Genomic DNA, 21,094 nt, shown 5'->3' with positions numbered 1-21,094 from the left:
TACCTATATAAAACAACAGGCTTTGTATCAAAAAATTTGGCTTTATGGGCTACGTTTCTATTGCTTGTCCAACAATGGACGAAGTAGGTGTCTATGCTGCAAAGGATGAAATGAAGTCTATTGAAGTGTAATTTTGTTATTTATGGGGTATTTCAGGAAGAAATTATAAAGGACTTGGCTTCGGCCTTAATGAACTTTTTATTTCAGGATATAATATAAATCATATAAGACCTGGCTTCGGCTTTTTTGAAAATGTATTTCAGACATTATATAGAACAGACAAGGGTATGGGCTTAGATCCCCTTGCCTTTCCAAAGAAGGAAAAATTGTACCAAAAAAAATATTTATGGGGCCGAATCAAACAAAAACAAAAAGCAAAGCGTAGTAAGCAAAGCAGGTACAATTTAGTAATTCAAACAGTAGAATTATGTTATGTACTTACATAAATGATTTGTTTTATAATTTTATATACGCCTTCGAAAGATAAAAATAATATGAATGAATTGAAACATATTAAAAAATACAAAACATTACAATGCAACAAAAAGTCCGAGAAGCAACATAGCGCCGGCATAACAAGATTTAATGTTTAATTAATATCATAATTCAAAATTTAGAAGGATTGTAGACACCCAGAAACTTAAATCATGTAATAAAATGTCACAATTTCCTAATCAAACATTATTTAAGTTATGCATTATTATTTGTGCAGCCACTTTGCCTTTCTTATTTACAATAAATGGTGATTTTGTTTTTGACGATTCGGTCGCAATTACTAAAAACAAAGATGTCACCTCTAAGTCCTGGTTGGATTGCTTTTATAATGATTTTTGGGGGACAGAAATAAAAAGTGAACTAAGTCACAAATCATATAGGCCTTTGACCATTCTGACGTTCAGGTACTCAAACATATATTTGTGAATATTTTATCTAAATCAACAAACATTACTGACGCATTAACACTTGATTTACAGGATAAACTATTTTATGAGTGGTGAAAGGTTGATAGCCATTCATTTTAAGATCACAAACTTAATATGCCACATATGGGGATGTATTGTTTTATGGATATTTTTGAGAACTGTTTTAAATATTCAAAATGAAGGATTTTATGAAACCTCATTTTTGACAACATTATTGTTTGCTGTACACCCCATACATGTAGAAGCAGTAAGTGGCATAGTAGGACGAGCTGATGTCATGGCTTCAAATATTTTTCTTCTTGCATTTCTTGTGTATCATTTCTCACAATCAAAATCTAAATCAATTTGGAAACACTTAATTCTGTTGACAACAATAATCCTCTCAGGAATATCTATGCTGTTTAAAGAAAATGGGATTACTGTTTTGGTAAGAAGTTTTTCCTTGTTTCAGTACTCAAATGAAACCAAAAGTGGTCCACTAGATAAAAAGTGGTCACTGCTGTCCATCAGCTCTAACATATTCGAAGTACATACATATTAAAAGATTTAAATGAAATATATATTGAATTACTATTTAACTGAACTATTACTTAAAATTATTTTCAGGGATTTTGTTTGGTGTATGAAATTATGAATAAGATGAAATTTATGAAATTAAAAAAATCAACAACTGGTAATTTTGTCATAAATAACAGATTTGTAAATCTGGAATTAGATTCAATACTTAGAATACTTATTATCCTAAGTGGAGCAATTTTACTATTATCGGGAAGGTGGCTTATAATGGGAGGATCTTATCCAGAATTCAAACCAGTTGATAACCCTGCAGCTTTTGTTGAAAATTATTACACAAGGGTAAAAGTTTATTATATCACTCTTTTTTAAACAGCAGCATTTGTTATCCTTACCTTATGACCACAACTATCAGATATTAACTTTTTTATTATAAAGATGTAAGGTAGTTATAAGAACCCATAAATATTACAATGTGAATGCTACTATCTACTATGAGATATAAAATTTAACTTTTACGTGTACAATTCAACCTCATCAATTATCTCAATAGAAAAAATATAATCATTGTTTTACCCTTCAAGCTCGAAAGTATGACTTTCTTAAAAATAGGTGGATCTTGATGTGTGGGTTCAGAATATACCAACAAAACTGTGCTGCTGTTCCATAAATGCTATTTAGTAATTATAATTCCAAATATAATCCAAATGTGAAATAAAACAAATTGTTATTAGTACTATATAGTATTTTACACCCAGCTAAGGTAGAATTCTAGCTGATAATTTATTTCCATTAATTTTAGGTAAAAACATATAATTATATTTATTTCTTGAATATCTTGCTGCTGATCTGGCCCCAGTGGTTATGCTATGACTGGTCTATGGGCTGCATTCCTTTACTTGAAAATAATATGGACTTTAGGACCATATTCATATTCATTATGTACATTTATGGAGGACTGTTAATTAAAAGTTTGTTCAATAACAAAAATCATAGTACAACAAAAAGGTATTTTACTATTTTTTTGTAATATTTTGACGACATTTTGAATATACAAGGTGCAAACAACGCATTCCCAGAATGAAAACATGATACGTTTCCCAATTTAAGATAAAGAAAAAAAATCACAATATGCTAACCTAATCATGAATACTTCTCATTATGTGCATGGTAAAGTGTATATTTATATTACAAATATGTTTTATATGTCAAATTCTTACCACGTTTTTTTATTTATTTATTGCAGATGGGTGGACGAGCTCACAGCCCACCTGGTGTTAAGTGGTTACTCGAGCCCATAGACATCTACAACGTACATGCGCCACCCACCTTGAGATATAAGTTCTAAGATCTCAGTATAGTTACAACAGCTGCCCCACCCTTCAAACCGAAACGCATTACTGCTTCACGGCAGAAATAGGCAAGGCGGTGGTACCTACCAGCGCGGACTCACAAGAGGTCCTACCACCAGTTTTATTTTATGGAGCGCCCAATATTTTTGAGCTGGTGCTATGTTATTCACATTGATAGTTTATTAGTAACTTATTTAACACAGCTTTCTCCTCTGCCTATTGAAGCCAAAAATGTATATATATAATGGTTGGATAGGATATAATTAAGTATGTATATAAAAAATTGTGATTGAATTTAGATTAGTAGTGCCTCAAAATGTAGCAGTATTATTTTAACCATTTGCCAATAGGACTGATACATATCTTTTTCTTGTTGCACAAAAATAACGTCAATAAAGAATAGAATAATAGAAATAACTTGCAGTAGGCATATTTGAGTCGTCTATTATCAAAGGTGGCAATCTGTGCATTTGGACAAAAATATGTTATTGATATGGCGATACAGATTGATTTGAATATAATCGTCTCCTTCAAAGAATACGGTTCAAAACCTGCATTAAATAAAGGTTAATACTTAACCTGTTATTTATCTAAGATGTCGTTCAGAAGAGTTTTATGACTGCCAATGGAATACAAAGTCAATAATTCGTTTTTCTGATTTACCAGTAATTGTCCAAAAGTCACATTGCCGGCTTTGATAATAGTCGACTCATTTATAAACCATAGGATAACTACTAAACAATAGTAATTTGTTTCAGATCATTGATTATTGGTGTATCTCTAATGATATTGCCTTTTCTGCCAGCAGCAAATATTGTACGCCCAGTTGGTTTTGTTATTGCTGAGAGAATTCTCTACATATCTTCATCCGGATATTGTTTACTTATTGTTATTGGATATAAAAAAATCTGTAAAAAGGTGAACAGTGTAAAATGTAAGGTTTGTATTTACCTATACACAAGCAAAGCAAAAACACAAATAGAATGTTTTAACATTGTTCTCTATAGATTGACAGTAAACAATGGGGTTGTTTCTGATTATTATGTTTCTATTTATTTAAATTTAGGAGCCCATGTTTGAAAACAATTTACAAAAACTAGTCTCCATTGCCACCCAAAGTTGTATTGAAGCAGAGATATTTTTCAGATTAACGTGTGCCTTAGGAGCACATTGATTTTTCACATACAAGGGCAAAGGGTTGCCAAGCTATAAACTTATTTTCTCGCTTAATCCGAATTATCATATAAAAATGTAACTCAATTTTTATGCGAACTTTTTATGATAATGATTGTTACAGGTGTTATCTGCAATGTTTTTATTTCTGCTAATAATTTATGGAATGAGAAGTTTCCAAAGGTCAGGTGACTGGCAGAATGAATATAAACTATTTACGAGTGGGCTTTCGGTGTGTCCTCTGAATGCTAAAATACACTATAATGTCGCCAAAGTGGCTGATAGTGAGCAACATGTAGAATGGGCTCTAATGGAATACAAAGAATCAATCAGGTAATAATGAAGTATTACCAATTTTATTTGGAATATCAATTTAATCTGTCACTAGATCATTTAGTACCTACTTGACAAATTGTTCTAAATGTGATTTAAACAATTAGCTGCAAAAAATTCACGCAAGTTGTAAGAAATGATTTCGCTCTATGACCATACTTCTTTACTTCCTACATGTGTGTGCATTTATTTCACCATGGGCAGACAATATAATCGACATCGTAATCCAAATCACATCGCTACCGATCAAACGTGAACGTAGCAACAGTAAAAATGATGATGTCTTATTTAAATTAATGTAAATATCGAGATATCAGAGATTATAATCGAATTGTGATCATTAGACAAGTATTTTCAATGATTAATCTAAAATCAATGGTCCTCCAAACTAAAATTAAAGGCAAGAAACCAAATCAAACAAAGAACCCAACTGTCACAAGACAAAATTGAAAATACAGCAATATCTTATTTTAACCCTTTGAGTGCCATGTAAGTCACTAATGCTTTACGCGACCCACTGAGAAAATCCGGCGAGAAACTCAGTGGGCTGTGTCTATGGGTTAGTTCGCTCGTCGAGCCCTTCGTCGCAAGCGACGGGTTCGACGAGGACGGTGACCGGTGCTTGTGGTGCCTAAAAGCACCGTTAATGGATCAGGAGGATCCGTAATGACGTGCTTTGGGCGACGTCGACGGTTTACCATTCGGTCTACTGGGTCGGGTATGTAATTTCCAGCGGCTACGATGAGAGGGTTCTCATGTCGTGCCGCCTCAAAATGGCGCAGCGATGCCGACTGCAGATACTTACTAACTGAATCGAGCTCCAGGTCATCGTGGAGATCCACGTTCCTAAGGAACCAAGGCGCTCCGACGGCTATCTTGTAGAATCGGGATTGAAGAACCTGAAGGGATTTCAAGTGGGTGCGGGCTGCGTGAGCGAACACTACGCTTGCATACGTCATGACGGGGCGTATACAAGTTTTGTACAGAGTTACCTTATTGCGGAGGGACAGTTTGCTTCGACTACAAAGCATTGGATAGAGTCGTCCTAGTATAAACGCGGCGCGGTCGCGTACCGTTTTTATATGGGGACGGAATGTCATCCCTCTGTCGAGGGTGACGCCTAGATATTTGACCTTCGAGACCCACGGTATGGGCTGTCCAAAGAGAGTGATGGGACTAACGGCGGAGGTGTTTGCGCGCCTACTACGGAGTGGGATGCTCGAAGTGATGTTCGGAGGGCGACCCCTTTTGAAGAGCACCGCTGCGCTTTTCGTGGGGTTGATGTCAATTCGCCACTTCCGGAACCACTGTCCCAACGTGACGCACTGAAGTAATTATGTCCATTTCCGTTACTAAGCGTCTGGATTGCCTTCTTTTGTTTTTAATGTATATTTTAATATTTTATGTCTCTTAGATATAAACTAGCTTTAGCCCGCGATTCTGTCCGCGTGGAATACTTTGGCATAACGCTAAATTTTACCTCCACTTCATTTACGTAGAAAGTGAAAATATTTTTGAATTATAAAATGTTAAGGAGCTATTTAAACCCCTATTTTGAAACATTCTTTATTGGTGCTCCACTTGTATTGATCTTATGTTGAAGCCTTCCTCAACAAATGGGCTATCTAACACTGAAAGAATTTTTCAAATCGGACCAGTATTTCCTGAGATTAGCGCGTTCAAACAAACTCTTCAGCTTTATAATATTAGTATAGATTCCTTCTCAGTAACAGAAATCGACATAATTGCTTCAGTGCGCCACGTAGGGCACCGGTGACCTACATGGCAGTCAACGTGTTAGATAAATTTGAAAATAATGAATTTCGAAAAAAGCTGATTTAAAAAAAGATAAACAAAATATTTATTGGAAATGAAACGGATAAAATGCAGTTTACTAAATAAAACTGTATTGAGAATTCTACTTGCTTAAAACCAAGATCTATTGCCCTTTGGCTAAGTAAGATGCATCGATATTTAGTATTCTATAAGCAGTAAGTAATCAATTGGTGCCGACTAATATCAAGAAATGAAACGACATTATAATTACATGTATTTAAAAACTTTTAGATTGAATCCTACGTACTACCAGGCGATGAATAATCTAGGGAATCTACTAAAGACTTTAAAACGGTTCGACGAAGCAGAATATTACCTACGAGAAGCAATTAAACAGAAGTAAGTAACGAGTAGAAAAATTAATTTCTTAAAAAAAAAAAGTTAAGACGAGTTTTCCGGAAGTTGTAAGTATTTCGTGGTCACGGACTCCTGAAAACCTTACAGCCCACTGAGTTTCTCGCCGAATCGTCTCAGTGGGTCGCGTTTCCGTTCCGGTGGTAGATTCTGCAAAGCACTGCTCTTGCTAGGGCCAGTGTTAGAAACACCTCCGGTTTGAGCGCCGTGAGCTCACCTACAGAGCAGTGCTTCGCAGAATCTACCACCAGATTAGAAACGCGACCCATTGAGAAGATCCGGCGAGAAAATCAGTGGGCTGTGTCTATGGATTCATTTACTCGTCGAGCCCTTCGTCGCAAGCGACGGGTTACGGTGACCGGGCCAAACTGTAGTAATACGTTAAATAGAAATGGCACTTCTTTTCTACTGGGAGGGCTGTAAAGGTATCGTGCCCCGGGTGAGACCTAAACTCGCTACGCCACTGCTTGCGGTTGTCTCTAATGTGCAACATATTTGATACCGAGTGTAGGGAAAGGCTGAGAGTAGTGCCACGATAACATAATCCGTGCTTAACTTAGTAAATCAAGCCATTTTTTTTAATACGCTTTTATTAGCTTCAGACGTATGTAACGGAATCTTTGAACATGATTTTGACCCCCTTCAAAATATCGGATTAACTCGAAATTTGGTATATGGTATCAGTACCTAGTTATAAATATTTTATGAACAGATATGAGTAGAAGGGTTATTTTGATAATATCTTGAAAAGCACCCCACGGTCTTTTTATAATAAAATATTCTTTTCTTATACTATTTTTAATTCAAATTTATTAAAATTTATTTTCTATTTTTAGTTGGATTTTCTATAAAAGCGTATTGTGTTAAATTTTTTTTTTTTAATATTAGGATGGTCATTAGTCTAATAGATAGTTTAATATTAGGCAATATTTTAGCTTCGAAAACCCTTTACACCCTGTATATGTATTGTGTAACAAAGCGAAACGGTACGTTCACAGGAATGACTACCCGGCAACGTGGATGAATCTAGGAATTGTATTAGCTAATAAAAAACAATACCGCGAATCGGAGATAGCCTACAAAACCGCTATACAACACCGAAGAAAATATCCGGACTGTTATTATAACCTGGGAAACTTGGTATGTCGCAATGAAGTGATTTTATTTAGTACTAGCTTTTGCCCGCGATTTCGTCCGCGTGGAATAGTTCACAAATAATGGTTTATTTTATAATAAAATTGGTCAACATAAAAAACGTTATAGTGAGCCAACCTTAACATATAGACATATGCTGTAGCGGACCTTTTTTAGATCTTTTAAAGGTGAACAACTCTGCAGCGCACGCAGCGGAAGCTCTCAAAAGGAAAAAACCCCCCGATTTTGAAACATTCTTTATTAGTGCTCCGCTTGTATTGGTCTAAGCGTGATGTTATATAACTTTATAGCCTTCCTCGATAAATGGGCTATCTAACACTGAAAGAATTCCAATTTTCAAATCGGACCAGCAGTTCCTGACATTAGCACGTTCAAACAAACTCTTCAGCTTTATAATATTAGTAGTATAGATTCAAATGTTTTTCTTATTAAATCAAATCTCTTTTTTAGTATTTAGAGCTGAACGATACGAATGCTGCGTCTGAATGTTGGTTACAGGCCATAAATTTAAACTCTAAGCACAATTTGGCTTGGACTAATTTACTTGCGCTACTTGATAATACAGGTAAATGTGACAAACCGGCTCTGACTAAATTTCAATATTATTTTAAATTATTTTGTTGATAAAGGTAAATGTGACGAACGGTTTGAACTAAATTTTAATGTGTTTTTTTTATTTCGTTACGAAATCATAAAAACCAATCTTAAGTAATAGCTTAAATTATATTAGAACTGATCATTAAATGTTGTTAATGCTTAAGCGTGTCTTGACTAAAATGAGGGGACTGAGAAATCAGAAGAACATCCATATTGTTAATTCAAATATTATAGTTGAGAAACAACAATAAAATTTTATTATCTTTATATTCTAGGACAAACTGACAAGGCTCTAAAAATCATTCCGCGTGCACTCAACGAATTACCGGATTCGGCATCAGTAAATTTCGCTGTTGCAAATATTTACGGAAAAATTGAACTTTATGTGCAAGCTGAAAAGTATTTCAAAATCGCAATTAAATTGTTCGGCAAAAGAGTCCAAGCTCTTCATTTCTCAAATCTAGGTAAGATCTTAGTTTCAATTTAGGTACATACGTAATATTCAACAACTAGGCTTTAAGACATTGTTAATAAACGGATACAACGGAATAGTAATCGTGTAAAAAACATAAGCATCGTGATAACATTTCATAGCTATCGAAATTTTTTTTTTGTATTTTTATTCAATAAATTCGCGGGTTTTTTTTTTGGTTAAGATGAAATTGCCGTACTTCCGCCCTTCACTGGAGATAGAGGGCGGGGCATGTCGGAGTCGAACCGACTTTTTTTTTTATTGCCCTTGTAGGCAGACGAGCATACGGCCCACCTGATGGTGAGTGGTTACCGTCACCCATGGACTTCAGCAGAGCCAAGCCGCTGCCTACCTACTAAAGCCTCCTGTCGCTCGACAACAAACGTCCCAACCTCGCATGTGACGGATCTCTTGAAAAAGCAAAGGGGGGGGGGGGGAAGTGAAGCGCTTAGTGCGGATAGAAATTCGCGGGGATAGTGTTCGCTTGCGAAACAGGCGGTTTATAAATTACGAAAAAACGATTTTCTTAAAACGAAAAAAAAAAAACTACTCATAGGTGTCAAAAGATGTCCAAGAAGAATTTTAAATTGCATGTATTGTCTCCCCGCACGACAAATATGATTTTTTTTTTATTGCTTAGTTGGGTGGACGAGCTCACAGCCCACCTGGTGTTAAGTGATTACTGGAGCTCATAGACATCTACAACGTAAATGAGACCCACCTTGAGATATAAGTTCTAAGGTCTCAGTATAGTTACAACGGCTGCCCCACCCTTCAAACCGAAACGCATTACTACTTCACGGCAGAAATAGGCAGGGTGGTGGTACCTACCGGCGCGGACTCACAAGAGGTCCTACCACCAGTATTCACACATTACCTCTCATTTGTGTTTAGTCGTTTATTTTCAGTTCTGGTAGGCAGCGGCTTGGGTGCGCTCCGGCATTGCTAACGTCCATGAGCGACGGTGACCACTTACCATCAGGTGGGCCGTATGCAATAAAAAAAATTGAATTGTAAAAAAATTTGTACGTATTCAAACTCGATTCTGCAACCGCCTCGGCGATAGTCTAAATAAATGATAAAGAGGCTGTTTGCTAAATTTGTTTTTGTACTGTGTTCTAGGTGTTTTGTACCACCGATGGAAGAAATATAGTTTAGCCAAAGAAATGTATAGTAAAGCTATCGAATTAGATCCATTATTTACAAGCGCACAGAAAAATCTGAAGACTCTAAAGAGACTAAACTAAATCGATCTAATAAATCCCTTGCAAGATAGGTACTTTAATTAATAATAATCGCGCGACAAAAGTGGATGACTTAAAGAAGATTACTATACCATATTATATATTAAATGTACTAATAGAATTTTATGCCTCCCAAAACCCTTGGTTTCGCAATTAAATTTAAACTAAACTTTAATCTACTAAAATTTTGTTTTAAACTATAAGACTACGACAACTTTTATTTATTCCTAAAGAATACTACTACCAATATATTTTTTTGTTTTCATTCATTGTTTAAGCATATTGACATTTTATATAAGTATCATTTATTAATTATTTCACGGCAACTGAGGTAAATATTACGCAGGCTAGCAGTAAGTTTTACAAAAATCAGGTCATAGTTTATTTCTTATGTACAGTCCGCGCGCGAGCTCCGAGGGTTTTTAAGGTATGTTAACGTAATGAGCTAGTGTTGTAATTAGTCGACATTGCGCTATCGATACTAACACATCTTAAGCCTCCGTGCGACTGTAAATTATAAAATAGTATGAGGGTATTATGTACTTGAAATAAAAATAAAACAATTGATCACGTATGAATTTAATTTAATGAACTTATACTTATTGATCAACATGAACGTGAAATCTTATTAATTACTCTCGCAATCAGATTAATCAGTAGTTGAAGAATTTGATATACTCCTCTTGATGTCATTCTCCTCACGTACTTCAATAATAAACGATTCGACAACATCCTCCATTAAGCCATCCTTTTTCCAGTAATATTCCTCTAATGCTAAGACATGTTTATTATGCTAGTGCTCGCCATTCCTTTTTCATCAAATTAAATAGCTATTTGTGTAAACAAAAATATTTATAAGTGTAAGATTATTTATATTAGAAATCACATGTAATTAACACTGCCATCACAAAATTAAAAACAACGAGTCGATTAGCATACTCTCACGTTAAGGTCGACACTAGTACTGGGAGAGTGCGGGGTATGAAGCGATGGTCGCGCGCGGTGCACGCCCGCCCGCTTCCTCAGCCCCCGAATCCTCGGAGCTCGCGCGCGAACTGTTTTTTTTTTTTTTTTTCCCTACCTAAGCTGATAGCCCTAGCGGCTATTTCAGCGTAGCCTTAACTTTAGTAGGTGAGCTCACGGGGCTCAAACCTGACGATGTTGCTAACACGAACCCTAGCAAGAGTCGTGCTTCGCAGAATCTACCACCGGATCGGAAACGTGACCCACTGAGAAGATCCGGCGAGAAACTCAGTGGGCTGTGTCTGAGAGTTAATTTACTCGTCGAGCCCTTCGTCGCAAGCGACGGGTTCGACGAGAACGGTGACCGGTGCTTGAAGTACCTAAAAGCACCGTTAGTGGATCAGGAGGATCCGAGATGACGTGTTTAGGGCGACGTCGACTGCTTTCCATTCTGTCCGCAGGATCGGGAATGTAGTTACCGGCGGCCACGATGAGAGGGTTCTCGTGTCGTGCCGCTTTATCGAAGTGGCGCATGGACGCCGACTGAAGATACTTACTGATGGACTCTAAGTCCAGGTCGTCATGGAGGTCGACGTTCCTGACGAACCACGGGGCTCCGACGGCTATCCTGCAAAAACGGGATTGAATAATTTGAAAGGATTTTAAGTGTATGCGGGCCGCGTGAGCGAACACTACACTTGCATAGGTCATGACGGGGCGTATGCAAGTTTTGTAGAGTGTCACCTTATTTCTAAGGGACATTTTACTTCGCCTACATATCATCGGGTAGAGACGTCCTAGAATGAAGGCGGCACGGTCGCGTACCGTCTTGATGTGGGGGCGGAATGTCATCCTACTGTCGAGGGTGACGCCTAAATATTTGACCTTCGGGGCCCACGGTATGGGCTGGTCGAACATCGTGATTGGGCGAACGGCGGGGGCGGGGTTATTGACGCGCCTAGTCGGGAGAGGGATGCTCAGCGTGGTGTTCGGAGGGCGACCCCTTTTGAAGAGCACCGCTGTGCTTTTCGTGGGGTTAATGTCGATGCGCCACTTCCGGAACCACTGTCCCATGGTGGTAGCTGCGGTCTGAAGTCGTCGATGAAGCAACGCCTTCTTCCTACACGAGTAGTAGATGGCGGTGTCATCGGCGAAGAGCGCCAGATGGGTCTCCGGAGACCGGGGTATATCGTTGATATACAAACTGAATAGTAACGGGGAGAGGGCGGAGCCTTGCGGGACTCCGGCTGTGACGTGACGGGGCCGGGAACGCGTTCCCTCGACTCGATATCGGAACGAACGGTTCGACAAGTAGTCTCGTATGATGAGCACGAGCCTGTCTGGCACTCCCATGTTATACAGTTTGTATATCAAACCGTTGTGCCAGACTTTGTCGAACGCCTTCGCTATATCGAAGAAGAGGGCTCCTGTCGGAATGGGTTTCCGCCTGTTCAGCCCTAGTAAGATGTGCTCCGTGAGGCGGTGCACTTGATGGACGCACGAGTGTCTGGCGCGGAATCCAAACTGCTCGTCTATCAGAATTTTGTTCGCGGATACGAAGTCCCAGAGGCGTTTACGAAGGAGCCGTTCGTATAGTTTGCCTATCGCCGGGAGGAGACTGATGGGGCGGTAACTCGCGGTTTCGTTCTTCGGTTTGCCCGGCTTGTGTATGCCGATAACGTCCGCGCGCGAACTGTACTAAATAGAAATATATACGTCTAATTCTTTTGTACTAAAATAAAAATTATAGCTTGATTTCATATTAAACTTTTTAACATGTTAATAGGTCATACCTACACATTCTTCAATTGATTTAAACTTATATAAATACTCTTAAGCCGCGAAATGTTAATGTTTAATGTAATAAAATCATCACATAACGTATTTCATTTCAACTAAAACCCTCTGAAATCAATGCTTCGTTTTGAATTAATAAATATTTTAAATCAATTGTTTTTAAAATAATTGCCTGAGTTAATATTTAAACCTTTCAGTATAGATCACACTAGCTTAAGAAATCTATACTAATATTATAAAGAGGAAAGATTTGTTTGTTTGTTTGTTTCGAATAGGCTCCGAAACTACTGGACCGATTTGAAAAATTCTTTTTCCATTAGAAGCCGACATTGTCCCTGATGAACATAGGCTACTTTTATTTATTTATTTTTTATTTTATTTTTTTGGTTTCATGTGTGTTTTAATGTTTCCGAAGCGAAGCGAGGGCGGGTCGCTAGTATTTTAATATATATATATATATATATATATTTGCAAACGAACTGGTCAACAAATTCCAAGTCAAAGTGTTGACCAGTTCGTTTATCTTGGCTCTCTTCTTTGTGGCGAGGGTGGCAGGGAGAAGGAGATAGCTAGAAGAACCCAAATGTCCAAAGGAGCAATGACTAAGCTCACTAAGATATAGAAAGACCGCAATATATCCCGCAAAACCAAAGTGAGGCTGGTACGTACATTGGTCTTCTCAATTTTTCTTTATGACGCCGAATCCTGAACGATAAGACTAAGTGAGAGGGCAAAGATCGACGCTTTTGAAACGGGGTGTTGGAGACGGATGTTGCGAATTACACGGACACCACGCCGGACCAACCTATCCATTCTGAAGGAGCTCGGTATTGCCACAAGGCTGTCCGCTATCTGCTTCTAACGTATTCTCACGTACTTCGGCCACATCGTTCGTAGAGGCCTCGATAACTTATAGAAACTGATGGTAGTTGGTCAGGTTGACGGGAGAAGATCACGCGGACTTTTTGACGGAAACGCGGGGAGTGAAGTTGTGTGATTTGTTTTATTTTGTTTATTTAGTGTTTCTTCGGGTTTAAATGTGTAATAATGGTGGTTTATTAACTGTTTAATATCTGTGAAAGTGCACAAATGTGGGAAAATGAAACAAAGCCGCTGGACGTAACTTCTCGGGATCTTCCAAAAAGTCCACCAAAAAATCTTAGTAAATGACCACCATTTTACTGAGATTATATTTCATCTCATATCATCTCATTTAATTTCATCCCAGTTGATTAATGTCTCAAATTAATCATCTTCATTTCATTTCACTCCATAATATCATTTTTCATAAAAATATGAATATACATTAAAATAAGACATGACTTAAAGGTCGCAGTTACCAGGTCATAAAATCCCTTAAAAAAAGAAGATCACACGGACGCTCACCTACCCGCTAGTCTGATCTGGTTAAGACGCTCACCGGCCTGCCAATAACCGAGGCTATAAAGACCGCCGAGGACAGCAAGACGTGGGGAAGCATTGTGAATCGAGTGGTCCACGTTTCAAATTAGACACGACCTTCAGCAATGAAGAGACCGACTCAGAAGAAGAAGATATTTGCAAAGATAAGTCGAGCGACATAGCCCGCAGTCATGCCCTGTTTATTGGGATTGTCAGAATTGTTTTTAAGTAAATTCTGAGTTATCAGGCGTATTTAATGGTTATTACTTAAACTCAAATATTGATGGTTTAATGTTGGGTGCCTGACTGGCATGAGACTCTCGGGTTGTCAGTTCCTGTATCGACCGAGAACGCGTATTTGCCGCTTTTGCCGCTTCAAAGTCTGGCGCGAACTAATAGGGGGTGCAATAAATGCGCGGGCGCGGATAACGCGGGGTGGGTCATCGCGGCACGGACCTGAGTCATATCCCCTTTGGCTACTGTTGCCACGCGAAACGGAACACTGCGTTACAATGCTTAATAATAGTGATGATTTTTTATTTACTTTTAAGTAAGAAAGTAATATAATTTAAAGATTGTCACGTATGTAATGTAAGTTGAAGTTACATTGACACTGTTTTCATTGCATAATGCAATTAACTAGGTACTGCTTCGACATTGTGTCCTAATTTTAAATCGAAATGCTCTATTTCTATGGTAATTAAGAGAATAACCCCTTAATATTAGGACGACCTCAGACACAAACGTAACTGAGGCCGCATGTGGCGCAGTGGGCAGGTTACTAGAACAGTTCTCAAAATATCCTACCATCATGGTAAGGTAAGAACAATGGATAAAACTACGGAGGATAGTCTGATGACTAGATACACCAAATCACACCGATTAGATGAGGTTATGTGATCTAGTTTATATATTAAATCACACCAATAACAATTCTTTCTAAAATAATTTGGGGCAAACTTTTTATTTTATTTATTGCTTAAATGGAAGGACGAGCTCACAACCCACCTAGTGTTAAGTGGTTACTGGAGCCCATAGACATCTACAACGTAAATGCGCCATCTACCTTGAGATATAAGTTCTAAGGACTCAGTATTATATTACAACGGCTGCCCCCAGCCTTTACCCGAAACGCATGACTGCTTCACGGCAGAAATAAGCAGGGTGATTGTACCTACCCGCGCGGACTCACAGGTCTTACCACCAGTAATTACGCAAATTATGATTTTGCTTGTTTGATTTCTATTACACGATGTTATTCGTTCACCGTGGAAGTCAATCGTGAACATTTGTTAAGTACGTATTTCATTAGAAAAATTGGTACCTCCCTAGGATTCGAACACCGGTGCATCGCTTAACACGAATGTACCAGACGTCTTATCCTTAACGCCACGACGACTTAAAAACTTCAACAGAATTAATTTTAAAATTAAAAGGGCCACATCGCATATCGAACATTACCATGAGTCACGTATAGATTTGATTAAATTCGTCATTCTAATTGGCTCACTCTATTTAGATTGCACAGGTCAAATAAGTTTTTATTTTATTAAAATTTATAAAATATAATGTTTTTTTCGATTTCGTATAATTTTTTTAATTGCCCTTGTAGGCGAGCACACGGTCCACCTGATGGTGAGTGGTTACCGTCGCCCATGGACTTTAGCAATGCCAGGGGCAGAGCCAAGCCGCTGCCTAAATATTTATACATAATTATATATTTTTACCTGGGAGGATAAAATTCAAGAATAATGGTAGTCAAATGAGCATTTTTTTACAAATTAATTTTTAGTTATTACATGATTATTTAATTTTTAACTGATTTTCTTTTAATATTAATAATTAATTGATATGAGTCAACTGTAAGAGAGAGATAGAGAGACAAAGAAGTTAATATATCCTATTACATGTCTCACTCAGTCTCATGCGCGTGGATAATGTCCTCGCGCTCTTACCCACAGAGGTATTAAATTGAATTTAGGGGATGATTGGCCCCTTAGATCGGTCTGTCTTTTTGTAAGAGGTTTTAAAATAGTTGTCTGGTGGACATATATAAAAATCAGCTTTCAGAATTTACGTGAAGTTAGGTACTTAATTTGGGAGCTTTAAAGCGTCTGCAAAGCAATTCGGCCTATGGAGTGTTTGGCAACTTATTTTTAAGGATATTGCCTAAAATATACGTAAAAATCAGCTTTCAGAATTTACGTGAAGTAGGTAATGATTGTATGTACCTTGAGTACCTGATACCTGAAAATTGGCCGTATAACCAACCAACTAGCAGGTAGGCTTGTGCTCTTAGTACATACTAACACTATGCAATCGGCCACCTTTCGTTCGTCAGAAAATATGTGACGTCTGGGGGCCCTGGGATCTTACTCTATTACAAGATGTTCCTGAACGGGTTATATTCCTTTTGCCTAACTTAATTGAGAAATTAAACACAGAAAAGTAAGAACTGTCAATTGTCAAACTATAATATTGAAACAGGATAAGTCTGCCGTTTGGTTTCGTAAATAAATATGGATTTTACACCAGATTTACTTGCCTTTCAAGGTGTTTTTATTTCCACAGACAGCGCTCATCCATTCTCAAGGTTGACCGTAAAAGGCGGTAAGTTAAATGGTATAAAAAATACTAATTGTTCTTCATAATTGCTTAATTTAATTTCAAAACATTTATACTATTTATAGGAAACGAAGAAAAGGTCAAATACATTATTGAACATATGTATCAATTCCTCAAAGACAGAAATTTTATGGACGAAAATAAAGTATTATCCAAAGAACATACACGTTTAATTCGTAAATTTATCCTATACATTATTTTAAACGGGAATTTCAAAACATTAGAAAAGTTGGTAGAAAAAGACGATATTGACTCAGTAATATGGACCATACCGACTGTGCCACATTATTTAATGTGTGAATTAATTTGGAGCTTCCAGGTAGAACATTTTGTGTATGAAATCATCTCATATGCATACCCTCCACTTGCTGTCGAAGTGACTGGAGCGTTTATAGAAAACACAAAGTACTACAATCCATTAGACTGTTCACAAAAGTTGGCAAAAATATCATTAGCATGTTATACATTAATTTGCAGATTAAACATGTTTCAATTTCCCGAACAAGAAAATAATACTTTATTAAGTGAAACCTTAAAGCATTTCCAAAATTGTACCAAAAACTTTGTTGAACCTCCAAATAGTTACAAACTGGAAACCCTTCAAAAAGATGAATTATACATACACAATGGAAGTTGGCTTAGTTCAGCTTTAGTACTACTTTATGATTGCCTTGAAAGATACACAAAAATACATGAAAAGGTCCCTCCTGATTTTGATATTATTTATCAAGTAACTTACATAGAAGCTTCAATAAATAAAAATATACAATTTTACAACATTAATGACTGTCCAAAAAATGTATTAGAAACCATAGGAAATTGCAACACAATACTTTTAGATGCATGCCAGAAACTAATAATGGATGTAAATGTTGATATATTCTGTGCTTGGAGTGAGTTTGAAGAAAACGGAAAAACCAAACAGCAATCTATTGGTGAATTGTGTCATAAAGTATATACAAAATTGTCAAGCATACCTGTTTTGTGTGAACATCCAATAGTTGCCATGCTACAACAGATTTCTAGGAAACCAATCGAAGCAAAAGATGTTATAAACTCAACTGATGTTTGTATGATCATTGAGAACATAAACAAAAATGATGATGATATGGAATCCTGGTTACATGCTCTTCTCTACAAAGATGATTTGTGTGCCTACAGAGAACTTCTTGATGTTATTCATCCTAACATAAATAAATATAGTCCGCAAGAGTGTTTAAAACTGTACTACATCTTGAAACAGGGCATTGTAAACAAAGGCCAGACAGAAGTATTGGCTGTGAAAGCTTTCCATCATTGTGATGTTTCTGACAAACATAAAATACTAACTGAACATTTTGTCAACAACTGCTTTTTTGATATGAAGGAAAATGAACTCTTTACTGATATGAGTACAGAATTTTTCAATAAATTAATTGCTACTTCCAATGCTGATATTACTGATGTACTCACACTCTTCTTGCAGAGCCCAAAGAAAGTTTTTGATAAAATTTTCAACTTAGCCACAGAAAACAGCCAACAGGGAGATATTATGTTACAAGTAATGAAATTATTAGACAACTATTGTAATTATTACTATGAAGTTGATACTGAACCTTGTATTTTCAAAGCATTGCAGAATAATCTGGAAATCTGTATAGATACAGAAGAGAAAGAAAATAACTTTATAAGATTTATTTCTGCATTAAAAAACTATGGCATTTTAATTGGATCTAAATTGCTATTATTAACAATAATGCCAAACATTCACAAAGCACTCCTAAATAAAAATATCAATAATATTAATATGCAAATTAAGTTATTACAAAGTGCTTACACTATAGAAGAGCTATTAGAATACAGAGCCCCAATGTTGGCAATGTTAGCCCAGGTCATGGATATTGTACGGTGGAAAATTCATACATTTGTCACTTCAGCACCGACTACTTTACAAAGCACAATCGAACTTCAAACCTCATTTATGGAGACATATGGCACCAGCATACCAGGTATTTACTTTAGAATAATTTAAAACAAAACAAATAGTGATTTGAAAACTGAGTTCAATTGCAAAACACACCAATTAAACTCACTCTAGTTGAATGGCTATGGCACTATTCCGTTCCAGCTTTGTTAAAAATGTCATTAAAAATGCAAACTTCATATACATTAAAATTTAGAACTGAATCTACAGATCATAAAAACGAATAGTAAGAAATGTAGTAAGTAACTAACTAGCAATGAAAAGTATATTGTAAGTTTTTTTATTTATTTTTTATTGCTTAGATGAGTGGACGAGCTCACAGCCCACCTGGTGTTAGGTGGTAACTGGAGCCCATAGACATCTACAACGTAAATACGCCACGCACCTTGAGATATAAGTTCTAAGGTCTCAGTATAGTTACAACGGCTGCCCCACCCTTCAAACCAAAACGCATTACTGCTTCACGGCTGAAATAGGCAGGGAGGTGGTACCTACCCGTGCGGACTCACAAGAGGTCCTACCACCAGTCATTACGCAATTTATAATTTTGCGGGTTTGATTTTTATTACGCGATGTTATTCCTTCACCGTGGAAGTCAATCGTGAACATTTGTTAAGTACGTATTTCATTAGAAAAATTGGTACCCGCCTGCGGGATTCGAACACCGGTGCATCGCTACAATTAGAAAAATTGGTACCCGCCTGCGGGATTCGAACACCGGTGCATCGCTACATACGAATGCGCCGGACGTCTATCCTTTAGGCCATGACGACTTCAAGTTAAGTAAATTATTGTGTTTTAGTGAAAGAAGAAAATTGGTTAAAATCAAAGTTGAAAAATACACATCCACTAAACACTTACTACTACAGGAAAATATGGAATCCACCAGGCAATAACTTTTTAGAAATTATAACTGGTACTAAGATGAGGCAACACAGTTCTAAAGACGATATCACAACAACATTGATACAGGTTTTTTAATTCCTTATTAGTCTTATTAATCTTACTAAAAACTTAATATTATAATCATCAAATAAATTAATAGACAGCGCAAGAATTTCAACAAATGGGCACATTGCATCCCTTATCTGTGAATGACATTCAAATGAAGTTTTTGTCATAGTACCATTAACATGAAACAATTAGTGCTCATATAGTTTGATAATGTGGCATTTTTCACTGAACTAAATTCTTTACCAATTATTTTCAGATAATATGTTCATGCACACAAGAAGAGTGGTTTACTATTTGGGATTGTCTTGCTCATTTTGAAGCTAAAATAGTTTTAGATGCCTATTATGAAGCCATGTCTTTAATAGCAAGAATAGAAAGAGACAATAGAACTAATAATACTTGGGCATGCATTTTGTATTGTTACAGAACTCTTCTACATTGTACCCGGGTAAGAACCATATTGTTTGATATGCCTTTCTATTAGATAGCTTATTGTGGTAAACACAAATGCTTTAATGAAATCACTTTATATAGGATAATACATTACTGTAGTGTTTGTGTAAATTGTAATTCTCTTTTTAGTACAAATTCTTCAAAGAACCATTAACAAACAATCAAATACTAGATGTTATTAATAACATCACAAGAATGCCGATACTCTGTGATGGACCAAAAGAAGACATGGAACCTTTACTGCTTCCTCTTCTAGCTTATATAGCTGAACGCAAAAATGATTATTCAATTGATCTCTCTAGCTGTGATCTTGTCAAATATGAATGTCTGGTCACTATTATAAACAACATATTTTCTAAGAAATAAGAATAATAGTCGTTGATAACTGATAATAAAACGTTTTCAGTTGTGATGTTAAGCTTTGGTAAATGTAAATGTTCGTTAAATATAAATATTGAAGTATATTTGCATTTTTAATTAAAAATGATTCATTTTCCCTAATACAAAGAAAGCATTGACAAAGTAATAATCATTAACAATAAACCATATGAAGGCCCACTTGGAGTAATGATTTCGAAAGCCTATGGACATCACAATATGAGTGCCGCTACCCTCCTTGAGAGGTGATGTCGAAGTCTCTATTAGACTGTATAAAGGCTGTCCCACCCTTCAAGCCGAAATACAGGACTGCTTCGTGGCAAAAATGGACAGGGTGGTGATTCCTACCCATTGGGTCTACAGTATTACACACTGGTAAAAGTCGGTTACCGATTCCAGCGTCCAAGTAAAATATTATTCAGATAAAACTGTTCCTCATGCTTCAGCGAATCCTAATCACATTTTACGTCACCCACTGGGAGGGATTAGGTGGTGTTATTCTACGCCGATCTTATTACATTTACAAAGGACAAGTGAAAAAGGAGAAACCACAAGCTTTAGCGTGGTGTGGCCGAACGGCAAAGTGTTGTACGGGCTCTACATTCGCC

General features: G+C 36.8%; 2 protein-coding genes across 4 annotated transcripts; both read left to right on the top strand.

Annotated features, from left to right (window-relative positions):
* Positions 1-159: 159 nt before the first annotated feature.
* Positions 160-12,795, top strand: LOC101741634 (protein O-mannosyl-transferase TMTC4). The gene is made up of 11 exons (XM_004928410.5): positions 160-899; positions 975-1,350; positions 1,530-1,778; positions 2,239-2,444; positions 3,547-3,727; positions 4,086-4,294; positions 6,362-6,469; positions 7,483-7,624; positions 8,090-8,204; positions 8,512-8,700; positions 9,831-12,795. Exons 1-11 carry the CDS (start codon positions 658-660, stop codon positions 9,953-9,955), a joined length of 2,142 nt encoding a protein of 713 aa, XP_004928467.1. The 5' UTR covers positions 160-657; the 3' UTR covers positions 9,956-12,795.
* Positions 12,796-13,850: 1,055 nt separating this feature from the next.
* Positions 13,851-20,570, top strand: LOC101741874 (uncharacterized). Of its 3 annotated transcripts, none has more exons than XM_038015993.2 (5): positions 13,851-16,723; positions 16,804-18,726; positions 19,504-19,673; positions 19,912-20,103; positions 20,238-20,570. In XM_038015993.2, exons 1-5 carry the CDS (start codon positions 16,633-16,635, stop codon positions 20,472-20,474), a joined length of 2,613 nt encoding a protein of 870 aa, XP_037871921.1. In that variant the 5' UTR covers positions 13,851-16,632; the 3' UTR covers positions 20,475-20,570. The 3 variants fall into 3 exon arrangements, with proteins under 3 accessions (XP_037871921.1, XP_004928469.2, XP_062528572.1); XM_004928412.5 differs by having other exon boundaries at positions 16,570-16,723; positions 17,216-18,726; XM_062672588.1 differs by lacking the exon at positions 13,851-16,723 and having other exon boundaries at positions 16,918-17,057; positions 17,216-18,726.
* The last annotated feature ends 524 nt before the right edge of the window (positions 20,571-21,094 follow it).

This window comes from Bombyx mori, chromosome 15, assembly GCF_030269925.1.
Source record: "Bombyx mori chromosome 15, ASM3026992v2".
Lineage (NCBI taxonomy): Eukaryota > Metazoa > Arthropoda > Insecta > Lepidoptera > Bombycidae > Bombyx > Bombyx mori.
This window is presented reverse-complemented; position numbering and strand designations above follow the sequence as displayed.

What these genes read in the sequence shown, in the direction of transcription:
- LOC101741874 (XM_038015993.2), top strand. Translation starts at nt 16,633, where the DNA reads ATGGATTTTACACCAGATTTACTTGCCTTTCAAGGTGTTTTTATTTCC. An exon ending in ATATGGCACCAGCATACCAG is followed by an intron (nt 18,727 to 19,503) that starts GTATTTACTTTA and finishes ATTGTGTTTTAG; the next exon opens with TGAAAGAAGAAAATTGGTTA. An exon ending in CTCTTCTACATTGTACCCGG is followed by an intron (nt 20,104 to 20,237) that starts GTAAGAACCATA and finishes TTCTCTTTTTAG; the next exon opens with TACAAATTCTTCAAAGAACC.
- LOC101741634 (XM_004928410.5), top strand. Translation starts at nt 658, where the DNA reads ATGTCACAATTTCCTAATCAAACATTATTTAAGTTATGCATTATTATT. An exon ending in AAAATGGGATTACTGTTTTG is followed by an intron (nt 1,351 to 1,529) that starts GTAAGAAGTTTT and finishes AATTATTTTCAG; the next exon opens with GGATTTTGTTTGGTGTATGA. An exon ending in ATTATAACCTGGGAAACTTG is followed by an intron (nt 7,625 to 8,089) that starts GTATGTCGCAAT and finishes TCTCTTTTTTAG; the next exon opens with TATTTAGAGCTGAACGATAC.